Raw genomic sequence first — 18,772 nt, 5'->3', positions numbered from 1 at the left:
CTACCTGCCTGGTTTGTCCAGTGCACCTTTCACTGGCAGCGAGCAAGCGGAAGTGTGCAGCACCACCCACCACTCCTCCCCTCGTCATCATAATCCCCCTGCATGACAGCTAGGGGCCGGGATATACAAGCTTAATCCCACTTGTACTAAAATGCCTCCTGAGGCAGGGAGAGGGTGGTGAGGCAGAACAGGCAGGACACTTGGCTCAGTGAGCCCCCAAGCTCATATGTGTTCTGGTACTCTGGAACAGGGGGTAGGCAAGAAAAAAGGGAGTATTTTTTTTCGTTTGTTTGTTTGTTTTCTTATTGGCAGGTCTCTGGTTTGATCCCTTTTTGGCTATAAGATCCAGGGCTTGGAAAATGAATAAGAAATGGATTTCTTTCTCTTAACAGGCACCTCCATGGTGCCCCTCAAGCAATAGACAGAATGTTTAGTCTCTCTTTGAGTGTGAATGTCAAGGAAAACAGTGTTACTGAAAACACTGCATGTTTGATTACATGAAAGTTTTTTGTTTTTTTTTCAGATGATTAGCTTTTAATAAGCAATATAATTATCGGTTTGATTATGCTTGGAGATGTGACATTGTTTTAGACCGCTTAGAAAATATTTAAATAAAAAGTTAAGTTAAAGGGGAATTAAACTAATGCTAATGCTGATTTATTGGCCAGTTGCACTCTTAACAGTTAACCAAATCCCTTTTTTCTGTTATCAGAGCAGCTGCTAACAAATATAATGTGACAATGCTGAAGTTTATAGGAATAATAGAGGAAAACTTTCAAAGGCTTTCAGGACAAGAGGAAACGAAGGGGAAACTAGGCCATGGGTTTAATTCATCCTGATTTACCCTTGCATCTGGGAAACACGCTTGTTGAGAGAGCTTCTGTGAGGGAAAATAGATTTTTTTTTCTTTTCTTGCTTAAAAGGCCTTGAGCTTCTTTACACAAACCTCCAGAAAAGCTCCAAGTCAATTATTTACCCAACTAGTTCTTTTTTTTTTCTCTCTCTTGGTTCCCATCACAGCTTTTCCTGTGCAGGATGATGGACAGCACCCAGTTCACTCTCCTCTCTGCAATTAGGAGCATTGGTGTAAATAGAGTTAGAGTGGGAAGATGTGCAATCACCAGTAATTTGCCAAGAATGTGATTATAATTCTCAATGTAAGGGTGCAAAACAGGGAGAGGACATGGTTGAAATTCATATTAACATGAAATGTGAAGGGGTTTTGGAGCTATGTCACGAATGACATTGTAAGCAGGAGCTGCATACTCACGGGGATCCTGCAGGGAAGTGGGCAACAAAAACGCTGATAACCTGAAGTGAGTTGTTGTGATTTGGTTGTAAATTTGCTCAAATTAGGACTTAAATATGTAGTGTTTAAATATAATTTCGCATAGAAAGTTTTTGAGTTCAAGAAGGTTTTTGACGAGTAAAACTCCGATCAGCAAAACTATTATGAATTTGTAGAATAATCAGAAAATCTATTATGTTGGTTGAACTATAACTAATGTATTTTTCCTTTCATGTCAACAGTCACATTTAGATTAAAAAATGAAAACTTTTTTTATTCATAAATGAAAATATCTTTATTGGCTGCTACAAATGCTAAAATGAAGGACTAATTTAGTCTCTTTTTCAGCCATATCTGTAAATTAAACATTTACAGGCACACACACTTTAAATTTGATCTAACTTTTAATGTGGTCAAATACTTTGACAGTAAAAAGTAAGAAGAAGAAGCAAGTGATCCTGCAAAAATTAGAAGAAGGAGGTCTTAAACTCTACCATCCATCTCTGGGGAGATTAATTCTTTCCTTCCCCCGTGTTTACTCCTGTATATCCCCTTTACATTAACACCACCTCCCGAACACCCACACCATCTATCCCTTCCCTTCACCCTCGGCTTGGGCAGTGTGTGGTGGTGTAGTGCTGTTAGCTGCTATCTTCACCATCCCAGGTCACCACTTACAGCTCTGGCTGCGCACTCTCTTTTGCAAACTTCCTCTTTGCAGTTAGAAGGGTAAATTTGGAATCCTAGACAGCTTTAAGGCCTCATCGGTTTGTGGACATGTGGACACTATAATGACTATAGGACTTTTGTGGAAAGAACTGTTTCGGGGTAATTATAGGGACTGTTCAGTTGGCTTAGTAATTGTGAGAGTAATGAATTTAAGTTCATTTGTTGGGTTTTTAAAATATTTGTGTTTTAAAAACAAAGTTCATGGTTCTTTTCCAAGAACTTTCTTGGCATTTATTTGTCAAGCAATTAAAAAGTTATTATAGTAATTTTTCAATAAAAAATGTAGTTTAGATAGAATACTCAGGTTACTCTTTTTTATCTGCTCTTTTTTTCCTTCTTGCCCCAAAATAAAGGAAACATTTCTAAATGTTGCAGCTGGAAAGAGGTGGAGATCAAAGACAGAAAGGTGCCCTTGTCCTCCTCAGCATTAAAGTGGGTCCCAGGCTGTATGAGTACAGTGCAGAGCTGCACTGGCCCATATTCCATATATAGAAGTCCTTATTTCAGATTGAGTTGGGACAGGGTGAAATGGGTTGGTTGGCTGGACAACCTCAGGTCCTTGGCCTTTATTTTTTAGCACCTTGTGCTGTCTGATCATTCACTATCCTCAAATTAGGTGACAAGGTAAATCAATTTTAAAGCCAGTTTTTTTATGGTTTTTATTTTGTTTGTTTGTTTTATTAATTAAAATTTGTTTTATTATAGTAGACAATATATAGTAATGTTGGGGTTTGTTTTGCAAAGCAAGCTTCTGCAGGATAATTCCTATAATTCCCAGAAGGTTGACAACATTTCTGTAAGGGTAGGGGGGGTGTTGCTGCAATGTGACACGCACCAAGTGAAATGTCACAAATAACTTGATGCAATAACCCACTGCTGCTACAAGACTTTTAACCTGGCATGGAACTTGAAAGGCGACACAGCTTTTTGGCCTTTCCACCAAGTCACCTTGCATGCTAAAACTGAGCGAGTGAGTGTATGAAGAGGATTCCATTTTTTTGAAGAGTTAATTTCCAAAACTATTTATTTCAAAGTGAAACTCCATGATTGTTTGTATATTTTTATCCTTAAGTACATGCGTGTACATATTTTACTGTACACAGCAAACGTGTTATTTGTTTGTTTTTAAACAGAAAAATAGATTAAAACATGGATTTACTCAAATAAAAAGCAAAATCATTGATTTTATTTTCAGTAGTTAGTCTGTTATTCCGGAATTACAAATTGATCCTTAAACAGTTTTGATATCACAGTGAAAGTTAAATCTTAACTCTTACTGAGGGCTAGAAATATTTTTCTAATTATGTATTTTCCAATGAAAAGATAAAATAAAATAAAAAATCAACTTCCTAATGAACTTTCAGAAGTTCCAAGAAAACGACTCAAATGATCAGCATATCATATTTTAAACATTATAAGACAGAAATAAAGTGGACAGTTATCAGACGTGTACCATCATAAAATATTATAGACAGACTTGTTTTTTCTTATATAATTTTGAGACGTTACTTCTGGTTTTGGAAAAACTCTTCTTGTGATTGGTTGAGTTGTTACGACTGCGTTTGCATCACTTTAAAGCTCGTTTGCACTGCTGCTGATCACTAACTGGGCACCTGTTCATTAATGTACATATCTATAATTATATATGCTGTATGTGTGTGTGATGGGATGTAAACTTGACTACACTCTAAGCCCCGCCCTTCTCCTGTTTCTCCATCAGTCTGCAGTCCAACAGCCCACCTTTCCCATGCCAGTCACCGTGCCAGTATCCAATCAGAATGCAGCTGCGGCAGCAGCCCTCCAGTTCAGTAACAACCCTGCTGGCGCCCTGGTCACCACCACCTCCTTCGTCACCTCCACCCTCACAGATCCCCGCCTCCTGTCGCCACAGCAACCTGCTCTGCAAAGGAACACTGTGTCGCCAGGGTTACCACAGCGACCAGCCAGCGCAGGTAAGAGACCATGAGGAACACAGCTGGGATGCTTTGGTTTCTGTATACCCTCACAGCACATTTGTAGCTTAGGAAATCAATAACTGGTGGTATTTTCAGAAAAGTAAACATCATGTTGCAGTACTCGCTGTTAAATGATTCAGCCAATGTATTGGAGCTTTTTATTAGTGGTAGTGAAAACCAAAAGATTTGGTTGTCTCAGTGAAAGATCCTCTGGTACACAGTAATTGATATGTTATGGATTCCTGAAAACAGCAGCAGCAACAAAAAAACAAAAAAGAAATGTCAAAACTTTAAAGACAATTTAAGGAAAAAATCTTCAGAACCACCCACTGTTTCATTGGAAAGGATAATATAAAAAATGATAACACAAGGATTTTAATTTAAATTAATGATCCCCAAGAGAATTCACTTTTTATCTTTTTATCTGATGTTGAATTTTTACATATTTTTACACTTTAACGTCTAGATCATTGGACTGAAATCTTCTTATGTGGTATTTCACATATACATACATTTCGAACATAAAAGATAAAACTTCAAGTAGCTGCATGACCTCTACTGTAAATGTGGGTCATGCTGGGTTGAGTGCTAGTTAGCAGCATCTGTCAGCACTGTGTTTTGTATATGCAGCTCAAATCTCTTTTTAAACTTGTGACTGCTGTTCCTCTGTTGGTTACAGTTTCTGTGTTTTTGGCCTACTTTTTCTAGTTATGTGTCAGAATTTTCTGAAGCGTTCTCAGACATTTTCTGTCCAAAGCAACCAGTTTTTTAGTCCTGTCTTTAATACATGTCAGAGTCGTGATTCCTAAATGACTCCTGTAATTGAATTGACTTAAGCCACCTTTAGAGACATGGTTGTCATGGAGATGCAGTTGCTTAAAGTCCTTTTTTTCAGAAAGCATAGCCTCAGTGAAAGTGCAGTTTATGTAACAGCTGGGTTTTTTGAAGAATTTTTGAGTCAACAAGCTGTGAAATAACCAAAGTAAGTCTGCACTGGTATGTTGATGTTCAATCCAGCTCGCCTGCTCAGTCAGTCTGTTTAAGTGTGTTTATCTACCTCTCGCTTAAATAAGTGCATATTGCTCATAATGATAGAAATACACAATTTCTTTGACTTAGGCTGGATCACTCCTGAATGCACCCACTGCCTCTGTGTGGCAACCTAATCATTCACCTTCCAACTAAAAGGATTTGTGCCCCATTTTTGCTTCTCAGACAAGGTTACTTATCAAGCTTTGTTCCGACCAGCATAATCTCATTGTAAGTCAGAATTAGGTGATGTAACGTGCAACAAATGCATTACAGCATCTTTCATAACATGCAGTTCTCAGAGGCAAGTGAGTTTCACATAGCTTTAATGGACGCTCCTGCCCCCCCCATCCTCTCTCTTCATAACCTCAGCAGTGCAAATACTCTGCTATGTTCTTCTATGTATCCCTCTTGCTTGAAAAGTATCGGGCTCATCATTTTTGCTTATTGGACTTTTTTTAATGCATCTGTCCAGCCAGATATTTTCAGTCAGCCCTTATGACCCAAGGTTTCTACTTTTCTAAAGAGCTGTTTAGTCATTAAACTGAATCTGCATCAAAGGAGGATAAAAAAGTGTCAGTGCAAAAAAAAAAAAAAAAAAAAAAAAACACATCTCCCATTTGCTGGAATTACACTTGTGCTTTGCTTAAATTCGTTCCTGTGTCTAGAGGAACGGCACATGATTTTGCAAAGGCATTTTAAAGGAATTGTATTTTCCAGCATGATGTTTGGGTCTGTTTAGGGAAGCAGAACATAGAAAATGCTGGGAACACCTTACGGAGTTTATATGATAAGTTTAAACATCTGGTAAACACAGAGGATTTTAAGCAATATCCACTCGGTAAACTGTTGAGAGACACAGAAACAAAAGTGATGTTGTGGACTTTTAACCAAAACAAAAAGCTAAAAGACACAGGAATTTCAACCAATAAAAAACTGCTTACAGTTCACATTTGCAACCAACTGTTTAGCCATTTTGACCAAAAATAAGCTAGTTATGAAAATTAAATATTTGTCCTCTTGCAGTACAAGATGCCAGTTGTGTCAGTATTGATATCATCATTGTCATGAGTGTGTGTGTTCTTAACCTGAGAAAGTAAGGTTCTGGGTTTGATTCTGCTAGCCAGATGGAGCCTATATATGTACATTTTCGTCCTGTGTCTGCAAGAGTTTTCTTGGTGGGCTCTGGTTTTCATCCCACTTGCAACCTGGGTTAATTGGTGATTCTAAAGATTCAGAAAAGCAAACTGCATGCAGGAAATGGCTCTGAAAGCTACGTGATGATTGCTTCTATTGTTCTCTAACAGAAGTGGTACATACACCAGAAGTTCTCTTCTTTTTAAACAGTCCTGCAAACTGCAATGGAGAGTGGATTTTGAAGGATGATTCTAGGGTTTTTCACAGGACATTTGGCACATTTAAATTTACCTAAGGGGGGGTTACATATTGGAGGAGAATGAAGAAATGTTGTAAATATTTACAGTCTCCAAGATGAGGCTGTGTGGTATTTCCACTGAATTTCTTGTTTAATCAGCTGTTTCATCTATGGTCTGAATCACTGTCTTATTAATGCACCGTTGCCTACCAACCGACTAGTAGCATCTGATCACAGTTGTATAATCACACTGGGCTGTTTCTGGGAGTGCTCATTTTTAGTTATTATCATTGTGATTCCAGTGCTTCTTGTGTTATGCACTGGTGGTTATTATTTCTCCCAGCAGAATCTTTATAATGTTTCTTTAGAGTGAGTCTTCCTAAATCGTATCTGACTGTATGAACTGTAACTGTTAAATTTGCATGATTTAACAGACATAATCTATGCACCCATCTTTGGGTGTTAAAATAGGCTGATTTTACTTGCAATGAATGTGTATGTTTATATATATATATATATATATATATATATATATATATATATATATATTTATTTTTTTTTTTTTTTTTTTTTTTTTAGCAACCCAGTGTTTTTTTTTTAAAAGCGTTTTGGCCTGGTTTTTTTTTTTTTTTTTTTTTTATCTAAAATTAGTCCAACACTTTTCCTATTTAGTCAAACCATTGAGAACTGATTAAACCAGCACTTGAACACTAACTGGACATTTACAGTTGAAACCAATTATAGTCTTCCTGAGAGTGAAATTAGCGTTGATGGTGGAAACTTTTTGTTTAATGACACACTTGATATGATGATAGTTTTAGAAAGGGATTTGCATCATTCTTTAGATTAGAGCTTTTCAGGTTAACTGTTTTATATGAGCTCATTTAAATGACTTCATATTTACATAATTTTGTTTCTAGGTGCTCTGTTAGGAGGAGATTTGGGCAACTCCAACGGAGCATGTCCGAGTCCAGTTCGTAAGTAAATCTTTTCTTTCGTAATGCTTCAATAAATAAATAAAAAAAACTTGTACTGGTTCAACTCCACAGACACACAAATAAATTATTTTATATGATGTCGCACACCCTGCTTCGTTCTGCATTTTGTATGTCTTTTGGAATTTTTACAAGTGAAATGCTCTCTTCTTCTTTTTTTCTTCAGTCAGACCTATAGACAGTTCTGTGCTGAATATTTATGCTTGGCAACAGGCTCATGGTTGCACACATACACATGCACAAGCATGAAAACACCTGTTGGCAGACAACAGCTGAGGGTCACAGAATAAGCTGCTTGTAAACAGTCCAAAGAACAGAAGAGGTTTCAGGGTGTAGGAGAAAAACACAACCGACAGTTTAAAAAGAGGAAAAGAAACCGAACAATTTACAGAACAGCTTGCAGGAAATTCCTCTAGTTTTTGTCTTGTTGCTTTTTCCAGAATTGTGACTTTGAAACAAAACTGCAGCTTTATTTAGTATGTACTCTGGCTATTATCCTGCCAGTTGGAGTCTGCTGCCTGATTAAAGGGTAAATGCTTCTGAAAGTGAGGTCAGCATTTCTGTCCTACCACCAGGTTTGTCATCTGTTGAAATTCACTTCAGGACTTGTTCGCGTGTTTGACACAAATCAGACTTAGATTTAGGACAACACCAACAATAGTTACTAAATAGATCATTTTCCCTCGTTTATGGTCTCTTACAACAACTTGCATCTGAAACAATAAAAATCACCCTGTCTCTAATGGAGCACTTTTTTAGGAAATAAAACCCAAAGTCAGGCTAAACTCACAAGAAAGGAAACAGTAGAGCCTGCCACACACACTGTTGGCAGGATTCTGTTTTTAAAAAGATTGTTTTAGCTTTGTTTAACTCTAAACACATTAGAAAATTTCACTTATGTTACTGTTAGTCATCACAAGTATGTTATACATTAATGAGTGAGTTTGGGGGAATTTTTCTAGTAAATATAGTAGAAATACCACTGAAAACTAGTGAAACTGACACAGTGAAATTAGCTGGAAATGCAGAAGTGAAAGAGTTTGTCACTTATAAATCCAAAACTCATGACTTAATCAGTGAAGAAATTGAAGTTAGGAGGTGTGTTCATGTTTCTTACATCAGTCTTAAGAGCTGTTATTTTCCATTTAAGGTTTTTAAAATTTTGCCATTGCCCAAGTCAGCGAAACTGGATATCCAGGAATATTTCTGGAATTCTTAAAATAATACTCATTAGTACAAGGGTACAAAAGGGAAATAGTACATCAGAAACGCTGCTTAGATTGTGTTAAATTCATACACTAACTGGATCTCCATGAGCATTAATATAAAAAATAATAAGTCTGGAAAAAAAAAAAAAACAAAAAGTGTAAACAAGTGAAAAACATCGTCATTCTGATATCAGTCTTCTTAACTTCCCTGGCTTCAGCTGCTTCCCACCGACTACTCCTCCCCCTTCGTCCATCTGCACGTCCCTCTTTTATCCTGTTTCTCTCAGCTGTTCCCCTTCATCTTCTCTCTGGAATAATCTACAGCCCCGCCCCAGCTCCCCACTGCTCCACCCCACCACCCAACTGTCCCTTGTCTTGGCACAGGACCCTCCTCAGAGGTGACTTTGACACTGGCCAGAGCTCTCCCCTTAAATCCCATTAGACAGGGCAGATACTGCCAGCTAGCCCACAGTAATAGATATGGTGGGAAGGTTTCTTTTTTTTCTTTTCTTTCTAAACTCATTTGATAAACCTATTGTCTCACGGTAAGGTGAGCCAAAAGGAATCAATACATTTATATTAACTTCCCTGAAGTGTATGAGAGGAACACAAGAAAGCCAAGTTCCAATATCGATATTAGGTTTTTAAGACCATCACTTACAGAACATCCGCCTTCTGCAGGATCATGTTTTTAAAAGTCAACTTGAGATTGTGTACCTATGACTGTAAATCTTAACACAGTAGATATTTTTGGTGATTTGGCTGGATGGACTTTTCTGCGGTTTTGGTGGGTTGTATGGAGATTTACCAGTTAGTGATTACCTGTGGTTTTGTTGGAATGTTACTTGTAGGACTTTTCCATCTCACAAGAACAGCATCACAACTACTTAATATTTCCGAACCTGTAACATCATCATCCCAGAACACCGATCAGCTGACCAGATCCATCCGCACCGCTGCTCCTCTCCTCTCCTTCCTCCTCCCTCTCTCCTGTGTCTCTGCCCATTTTCTCATTTTCATTCAGGTTTTGCTTCTCTGCTTGCCTTCACTCTCCCATTTCTTCACATTCTTTCTACATGCCTCTTATTCAAATCTCTTCATCTTCTTCTTCCACTTTATTTTTGCTGTTTTCTGCTTAGTCTTTAGTTTAACTTTCTGTCCACAATTACCCTCTCTTTTTTTCTGTTCCTTTGAATTTCATCCATCCTACTTCTTTATTCCCTCTCTTCTCCCCATTCTTTTTCTCCCCCAACTCTCTCTTTCTCCCTACCCTCCTCTCTTGGATCTGCCGGCTTCAGCTGTTGTCCAGGGAGTAAGGGCTCCGGGAATGTCACCATTGACGTCACCCAGCATTCCACACATTCCCACGCCCAGGCTCGTGTAACAGGAGACATCACACACGTACTCACACTCTGAGGATACTAACACATATACACTGCAGTGAGAAGAACTCATGGTAATGATAGAATAAAATACAACCAAACAAGCAACTTACATAAATAAAGCTCTGACTCAATCAATGTAGATTACCTCACAATTAGGTAGGACCTTTAATAAATAATTTAAACAAAGTGAGAAGAAAAACAATTTTTTATCAGGGAGAGTTTATGCCTCTTTAGAAATACATAGGACCGTTTTACTTAAAGATTATATATGTTGCATTTCCTGCCTTAACAGTGAAGTGCATCATAGGAAATCTGGGGTAGAAATGACACACAACATGGGTCATTGGTTCAACTGAAACCGGGGACGATGCAGTAACGCAGCATGTGCTGCAACCATGTGGGAGCTACAGATACCACTCGCCATCTGTCAGTGCAGATATTTGTCTATTTTGTTCTGTTTGTCCTCAGATTTCTGCCTCCATGTTAGTAAAATGGAGGTGAGTTGGATTCAGGTTTTTGGGATGAAAACACTGAGACGGTCAACATTGAGGTGTGTGGATATTTCTCACATCTCACTCTTTGGCTACTTTGAACACAAACAGTGTTTGCAGAACAGATGTGCAGCAGAATGCATCTGTTTACTGGCTGCACCTGCAACAGAAGCATGACGTAGGGTTGTGGGAGTTTTAGCTTGGTAATTTAGTGTATTTAGTTTTCAGATCCCATGCAGCATTGTGAGATGCCCACTTTTCAAATGGGTACAGTAGACTATGCAAGGAATGAGATTACTGAGCAACCAGCACCTGGTGCTGGCTAAATAAATGCTGGTGCTGGAGTCATTTGATGTACACTAGTAGTTTAATTTAAAGATTGCCTTGTTTTCACAGCCTGATGCTTGTACAAGAAAACTTGGTGCCATCCATGGCAGTTTCAAGCTAACAAGATAACAGAAGACATTTCAGTCTCTTTGGTGAAGAGAGATCGGATGAAAGGTTTACACAAATTTATTGGTGTACAATAATTAGAATAAGGTTTGCCAGTTAGACTCCAGTACTGCATCAAGGCAGAATGTGATATCACAAATGATAAAAAAAGATGGGGTTTAGATGCTGGTGGTGGGCTTAGAGGAAGCAGATTTCTGTTGAAGCTCCTTCTTGGACAACTGGAGTAGGTGGAGGAAGTGGGATGTGTAATGCCCAATCTAGAAGGCGAATGACAGCTAAAATAAGATTTAAAAAGGATAAAAAATAGACTGATTGGCTGTGTGACAAAGGGATCAGGAAGAGCATTAGACCAGAGCAGTGGCATCATAATATTGAGTAAGATTTGACAAAGGGGGAAGAGGGGAGTGTAAATGGAGAGTAAATGACATGGATTAGATCTCCCTTATGTAGTAGATATGACACAGGCTGAATCTCAGATATGTCATTTCCTCTGCGGATTCATTCTTTCTATGGAGGGGACATTCTGGTTGTTTTGATCCAGTAGTGCTTAATGAAGGAGTATATGTTGCAGGACTTTTTCAAAAGCTTTTTAAAGGAGTAAAAATGTAATCAAGGAAATCTTACTTAGGGTACTTTTTTGTACTTTTATGTGATTTTGTATGTACAGCTACCCTGCAAAAGGAAAACTGTTGTCACAACTGGAGTACTCCACATACAGAAGATCACATGCTCAGTGCAATCACTGTTTTAATCTTCACTGCTTCCAGCAACAGCATCAGTATTTTACTCACATTTAGAGCACCTGTAAAACATATGTTAGCTGCACATTCATGTGTTTGTGTAATTCTCAAAACTTCGGGTCACCACAAAGCCTTCTTCTACCCACAACTATTCACAAACATGAACACAATGCAGCCAGCAGCAGATTCCTGTCTTTCAGTGACATACACCTGTGATCAGAAGGTGGTGAGATTTCCCCAGTGGGGACTGATGGAGGGAGGGTCCACCATGTGTCAACAGACACAGGTGATCTCACTGGTCAGACGCCTGCTGGGAACCCAATTCCTTTTTCCACCTCTAGCAACTCCCTCTATTTTCTTTCATCCCTAAAATCCTTGTCACTTCCTTTTGTCCATCTGTTCTTCCCCTGTTCTTTCCCTTCATTAATTATTTATTCTACCTCTTTTCGTCACTTTCCATTGCCTGCTTCATGCCCTATCTCTTCCCCTCCATCCCCTCCTGACCCTGTATGCTTGCCTCACTTCTCACCTTAATTTTCTTTATCTACCTTTTTTCAACGCCTGTCTCCTCTGTGGTTCTCCTCTATACTTTTTTAATAACACGCACCCATCCTCCCTTCCTTCCGTGATCCTTCTCTGATTAAGGTTGAGCTGAACTGTTACTAGTTTCTTTTAAAGTGCAACTAATCTAAATTATGTTGTCATAGACTGACACATGTATTATTTCTCTATTTTTTTATTTATTGTTTGGTTTGTAAAATATCTGAGGGGAAGTTAGAAATAGGATTAGAAATCATCAAAAAGTAGTTATCATTGAAACTATTCATTTTTAACAAGGAATAAACACGTCTTGCCTTGTATGACTACACCCTTAAACTTCTCCCTCCTTCATCCACCCTTTTTAGTTGCTTCTTTACTTTGTGTTTTTAGCTGCCCCCCCCTCCCCACCCTGTCTGACTGCTTTCCCTCCTGCTGAACTGATAACAGAGATAGCATTCGTGTTGTTGTTGTCAAGTTGCTTTTATAGTGTGTGTGTGTGTGTGTGTGTGTGTTTGTGAGACTGAGATGAAGCAGAGTCACATGCCACTGTCATCTGGAGGCAGTGTAATGGAGAATTTCTATCTGCTATCTCACACACACACACACCCTCGTTCCTCATGTCCAAGGGGAATACTGTATCTGTGTGTGAGTGTGTGTGTGTGTGTGTGTGTGTGTGTGTGTGTGTGTGTGTGTGTGTGTGTGTGTGTGTGTGTGTGTGTGTGTGTGTGTTTAGGACTGGGAAAGTCCCTGCTGTCCCCCTTTCATACACTCTGTGATTGAGTCTCTGTTTGAATCGACTTGTCTTTTAACCTCAGCTGTACGGACAGGCTGCTGTCTGCTGGAGTCTTGTTGTCATGACAGCCAGACACTCCCCTCCTCCCCTCACTCCTTACTTCCTCACAACTTATTTTTACAAAAGACAAGCAGCAGATGTAAACACACCAGTGTGTGCATATTAGCATTCACAGGGTCAGAATTTATCTGTAGTGTAAGAATATACTGTTTTAATGTGCAACAGAAGAAATAAATTGAACGTTATAAATAGCAGGTCAATGTTTAAGTGTACATACAGACACAAGTTGTGTTGTTCTGCAACTTGAGCTCTTCACGTATCAGGTGTTGTATCTCAGAGTAACTGGTGTGTTGTTGTGTAGGGGATAGGAATGTGACAGTTGTGCAGGTTCAAAGAAGGGTGTGTTCAACTGTAATATTCTGGAAAGCGACCTGTCATGCTGCAGGAAAGCCAATACAAGCAGCAGATATGTATTAACCCAGGGCTGAAAATACTTTTGAACTCATTTTCATAGCATTTATGAAAAGAATTTATATTTATTTATTTATTTATTTATAATAATTTTCAATAACAGACTATTTTGAATTCACAGCTTTAAAAGTCAGTAAATCACCAGTTAAGGACTTCCTTATAATAAAAGTATTTACAGAATACAAGTCATACTACAAGCCATAATTTCAAATCATTAAAATAGTGCAAATCAACTTCAGCCAAATATTTTCATTCCCTGGCAAATTGTAAATATATTTCTAGTTTGAAACATGTTTTAAACACTTTTGGACAAAAAGGCTAAAAAGATTTTTTGTCTTAAACTGACTTTAAAATTCAACAAGGGTGAACATGACTAAAACAGATCTCAGACTTTAATAACCATGTGTGTCTTCACAGCTAACAGTTACACAGAGACATTTAAACTCTTAATAATTGTAAGGTATTGAAAGCACAAACTAGTAATTTCCTTGCATTAGAGGATTTTACACTGATTCATAGAAAATTATCCTTCCCAGGCTTGATGACAGAGAAACTGACTGATTAAGAATGATATTTGTTTACAGTGTGAGGTGGAAAAAGCCCAAAGACATTTGTGTGTTTTTGTTTACACCAAGTTGAGATGAGTGAAACGAAAGAGGAGAGACGTAGACAACGAGAGCAGAAATAAAATAGTTCTGGAGAAAGTGTGACACGGTTTTGATATGAAGGAGCTGCAGAGAATCAGAACACTGGCAAAAAAAAATGTTCATGTTTGAGCTGCAGAAATGATGAGAAGCATGTGGTGCGACAGCGTGATCCAGCTCGATAATGAGAACAAACACACACACAAACAAAGGTAGACAAGTGCAGACAGTTCACAGGTAGATACAGATACTGAAAACATCAGAACAGGCGAACACAAAACCTCCTCCTACCTTTCCGCTTCACTAAACCTCACTCTCTTCATTTGTTTCTTTCCAGCTAATGGCTACATCAGTGCCAGGGCCTCCCCTGGCCTCCTCTCTGTATCCAATGGCAACAGCCTGGGGAAAGTAGTCCCGGCTAAGTCTCCACCTCCACCCAGCCCTCAGATGGTCAACAGCCGTAAGCCGGACCTGAGAGTCATCACTTCACAGAGTGGCAAGAGCCTCATGCAACTGGTGAGAAGCCGGCGGATGAGTGGGAAGAACAATGAAGTTAAACTCAAAATTAGTAATTGATTAGAAAGTGTCTGGTCCATTACCAGGGTACCACCATGCTAGTCATTGTGCCTTTGGCTTGGAATCTTTATACAGTAGGTTTCATGCAAGAAATGTGCAAATGAATAGATGTTTACACATGCTATATAATCGTGTAACTTTCTAATATGTAATAAAACATGACAAATATAGTTAAACTGTGTTTAACAGTGTATTTAGTTATAAAACCTTTAGTAACTTGGTTACCAGTCAGCATAAACTGCTCTGCTGCGGCAGAATGGGTTTAGATTTCCTTCATTTGAACTATTTCATCGTTATACTAGTTGTCTAAGGGCACTTTCTACAAACCTGAAGTATTATTATTAATATTTTAGATGCTTTAATACAATTTTTTTTGCCTGTTTAGCTCTGACAGCAGGATTCTGTAATGTTAAAAGCTCTACTGGTTTACTTTCTGGAGTTGCGTTTCTATTCATTTAATTTTAGGGAGCTGGACAGGTCACATTTTATAGCAACTTATGAAACTGATGTTGGTAATGATGTGTACACCCACTGAAAACAAGTTCTCCTTCGTCTTGTTGGAGCAAAGTTGTGCTGATTTGGAATTAATTGAGCTTTAAACACTTGTTTCGAAATATAGCTCCACAACCTAAAAGCTTTACACATAAATCTAGATTACTGGTTGTTATGCACTTGAGTTTCTGCTGCCAGACTCTTAGAAACAAAGAGAGGTTCTCTGTGCATAGAGTGTACAGCAAAGTTAGCCTGGCATTTGTGACTTGATGTATGGACAGTCCTACAACTATTTTCTTTCTGCTCTGCAACACATCTGAAAAACATTTCCTCAGACATCCATTGATCAATTTAGCTGCAGTTGGACTTAATTGTTGAGAAGTTCAACTTAAAAGTTGGCAACAGTGCAACAGTACGGGAAAAACAGGCCCTGTTTTCAGCATGTAAACCCCATCATATGTAAACAAACTTAGATTTCTTAGGTTTTGTTGTTGTTGTTTATATTTAAAGTAAGCCATAGTTAGTTCATAGAAACTTAACAGTCCTTTGTATTTTTTACCCCCCCTCCCGTCTCCCACCCGCCGTGCAGACAGAGGAAGAGCTGGAGTTGGTGAGTGAGGTGAATAGACTTTTAGAGTTTCAGCCTCATGGATGTGGTGTCAAACTGTGTGGTCTCACTGAGCATGAGCGTGACGCAGTCAGCACTCGCATCCCATCAGGGTTTGCATAGCAACGATGCTAAATGAAGTACAGCACACGAGCATCAGAGCAACGTACAAACAGCAGACAAATCAGCTGGATGCCTCCGTTTCTGGAAAAAATTTTTAGGGTTGGAACTCAGCATCCACTTCGAACTAATATCTGCCAGGTTTGTAGTCACAATAAAGCTCTAGGCTTGAGTCAGGTTGTTTAAAATGTGAACTTAAGACCAGACTTGGACAACTGATTCCAAAAAGACTTAAACTTTTAGAAAAAAAAAAATCTAACCTAATGTTGAGTTCTGTTATGCTGGTAGTGAGAGACTAGGAGTTTTAGTATTGTATCTATTATAAAAGGAAAATGTTGCATCATTTAAGAATATCTTTGACCTTTAACCCTAATATTTCTTGCCAAGCTGCAATGTAAAGCATCACATAAAGACTGGAAATATAATAAAAGAGCTTTTTAGGCTTTGTACAAAAATAATTAAATATGTCTTAAAAAATCCTCTTTTACCCTATTGTATCTTCCAAATCCAGTTTTTCTAAGACAATAGTGTACATATTACAGTTTTAAAAGTTATTTGCAGAATAATGTCTGGAATTAATGGTGTACAGGCACAAATGTCATTAATCTACTCACTGTCTACAATATAGTTAATTTCCTTTAGAAAAAGAAATTAATTGAAATTACTACATTTTCCAAAACATTTTCCTTTAAGACTTGACTTGGACACCTAAAAACAAAGCTCTGGGTACCATAAAGTTTTTATATGAATGGACATCAAACTAACACTTGTTGAAGAGCCTAAAGATCTTCATATCATGGCCAGTTACTCACTCCTCCAAGTGCTTATCCAAATGTGACATGATTGGTCTACGAAGGCAGTTAACCAAATTTTAAAATCAGTTTTACAACCATTCATCTAAACCCAGCAGTAATACTTGTGTTTTTGTCTTTGTCTAAAACTGTAGACAACTCTTAAAAGTTATGGGCAAAAATATAAATAGATTTCAAAATCATGACAAAATAATGGTTAACGACTCTGAAATGCTAGTGTGTTTCAACAAACAGATGTCTCACACACCAGCCCAAATAAACCATGGCAACCAGGCAGAGTTCTGACCCATCAAAAATGTCTGTGGTTAAACGGATTGAATCCTCCACTAACAAGCGACAATAAGCAGCCATGAATCAAAACAATTAGCATGTAGCTCTTGTTCACTGGTATATGAACACTGGAGCTGGTTTACACAAACAAACATGTTAATCAAGTCAGTCAAGACCCAAAATGTTCCTTTCTTTGGAACCTAAAAAAGGAATGTTAGCATAATGATTCCATGAGGACCACAAGCATGTTTATCTTAATGAGTAAAGGAAAACATGTATGGCCATAGTATTTCATAAGAGAGGTTGGTATTTTTACCTTTTTTATATACTGCCAGCTATGTCCATCTAATAATAATATAATAATAATAAATTCTATTTCTTGGCACCTTTCAACACCCAAGGTCACCGTACACAAAAGGAAAAATAAATAAAAAGTAAATAAAAATAAATTACATAAGAGTTAAAAGCAGATAAAGGATATAAAAATGACACAGAACAGTCAGTTTACATGATTTATAGGGAGTAGGCCAGTTTAAACAGGTGGGTTTTAAATGCAGATGTGAATGATGTCAGAGTTGATGTTCCGAATCTCGGATGGGAGTGAGTTCCAGGGCTGGGGAGCAGAGCGACTGAAGGCTGATCTAATGATGACACAGCTCAGTCCTTTCACAGGTTTTTTTTATAATACATAAACATGCTTGGGAATAAATTAGTGAAATGTGATTTTGTTTACAAAGACACAGAAATTAAATATATTAACTTTGAAAATAATTCATTTTTAGTAGATGTCTTATCAGAAATGTTTGACCTATCATCTAATTTGAGCACAAATGTATGTTTAAAAGGCAAAATTTTGTTGTATTTTATGATGTTAAAAGATATAAGTGATTTTCTTTTAAAGTAAATTAAATCAGAAATCCTTAAAAAGTTTATGATGCTGTAGAGCCTGGCCTAAAATGACATTTGTTCAACACAAATAGACTATAGAGAGGAAACATTGAGAGAAGTGGAGCAACCAGCTGACTCTGCTGTGTGTGAAAGCTGCTCAGCATGTGCATGTTTGGTTTCATCTGAGTGTTGATGCTCTGAGGATCAGCAAGAGGAAAGCTCACAAAGTCTCCAACCTGGAACGCAGATGGGCATGTTAAACTCAAATACACTGACCCCTTCAGTCCTCCACATACACATGCATGCATATTTCTTTGCATAAATATACACACCTCAAAAACAAACACAAACCTCACATTGTGTTTTTATTCCTGTCATACTTGTCAGCTCACATTCTTCTTCAATAGAAAGAAGTTCTTAGACACAGACACATTCGTCCCTGCTCATCCCACCTCTGTCAGCCTTGGCAATGCATGCGTTCCTGTCAGCATGATTCTCCAGCACAGCGCTACCTCTCATAGCACCTTCCACCGTGACTCTCCATAACACATGCGCTGGGGCCCTGGTGACAGCGTTGCCTTGCCAACGCCACCTTGAGATGCGAGAAATTTCTCGTCTTGTACGTCGATGTTAAAGTGCCACAGTTAAGTTAAACACCTCAGAGAGAAGTGAGGTGGCTGAATTTTCTTGCAGGGAGTGTGATGTCTCTGTGTGTGGCATGATGAGTAAAAACATATGCATGAAGTGATCTGTTTATGAGGGTACTTGAGTTTTAGTCTCCTAAACAAAACTTTTAAAGTAACAAGAAAAGTGAGGAATTAGATCCTGCACTTATACTTGGAGAAGCAGAGGTTAAAATGTAGTTGTTTTTATGTCATCCAGGAGTAGAGCAAGCTGTGTTTATGGTAAAA

The 18,772-nt window shown here is 38.2% G+C and overlaps 1 protein-coding gene across 5 annotated transcripts in view; it reads left to right on the top strand.

The window, feature by feature from the left end:
- Window positions 1-18,772, top strand: part of mef2d (myocyte enhancer factor 2d) — a 134,586-nt gene that overhangs the window by 98,720 nt on the left and 17,094 nt on the right. For 4 of the 5 annotated variants that reach the window (XM_041987179.1, XM_041987178.1, XM_041987180.1 and 1 more), the window contains exons 5-8: window positions 3,738-3,969; window positions 7,297-7,353; window positions 14,434-14,612; window positions 15,754-15,783. In XM_041987179.1, coding sequence (XP_041843113.1) covers window positions 3,738-3,969; window positions 7,297-7,353; window positions 14,434-14,612; window positions 15,754-15,783 — 498 coding nt within the window. The remainder of the gene's footprint in view (window positions 1-3,737; window positions 3,970-7,296; window positions 7,354-14,433; window positions 14,613-15,753; window positions 15,784-18,772) is intronic. The other variant, XM_041987181.1, reaches the window with a different exon arrangement.

The sequence above is a fragment of the Melanotaenia boesemani genome, chromosome 6 (genome assembly GCF_017639745.1).
Source record: "Melanotaenia boesemani isolate fMelBoe1 chromosome 6, fMelBoe1.pri, whole genome shotgun sequence".
Lineage (NCBI taxonomy): Eukaryota > Metazoa > Chordata > Actinopteri > Atheriniformes > Melanotaeniidae > Melanotaenia > Melanotaenia boesemani.
Note: the sequence above shows the minus strand (reverse complement) of the source record. Positions and strands in the feature narration are given on the sequence as shown.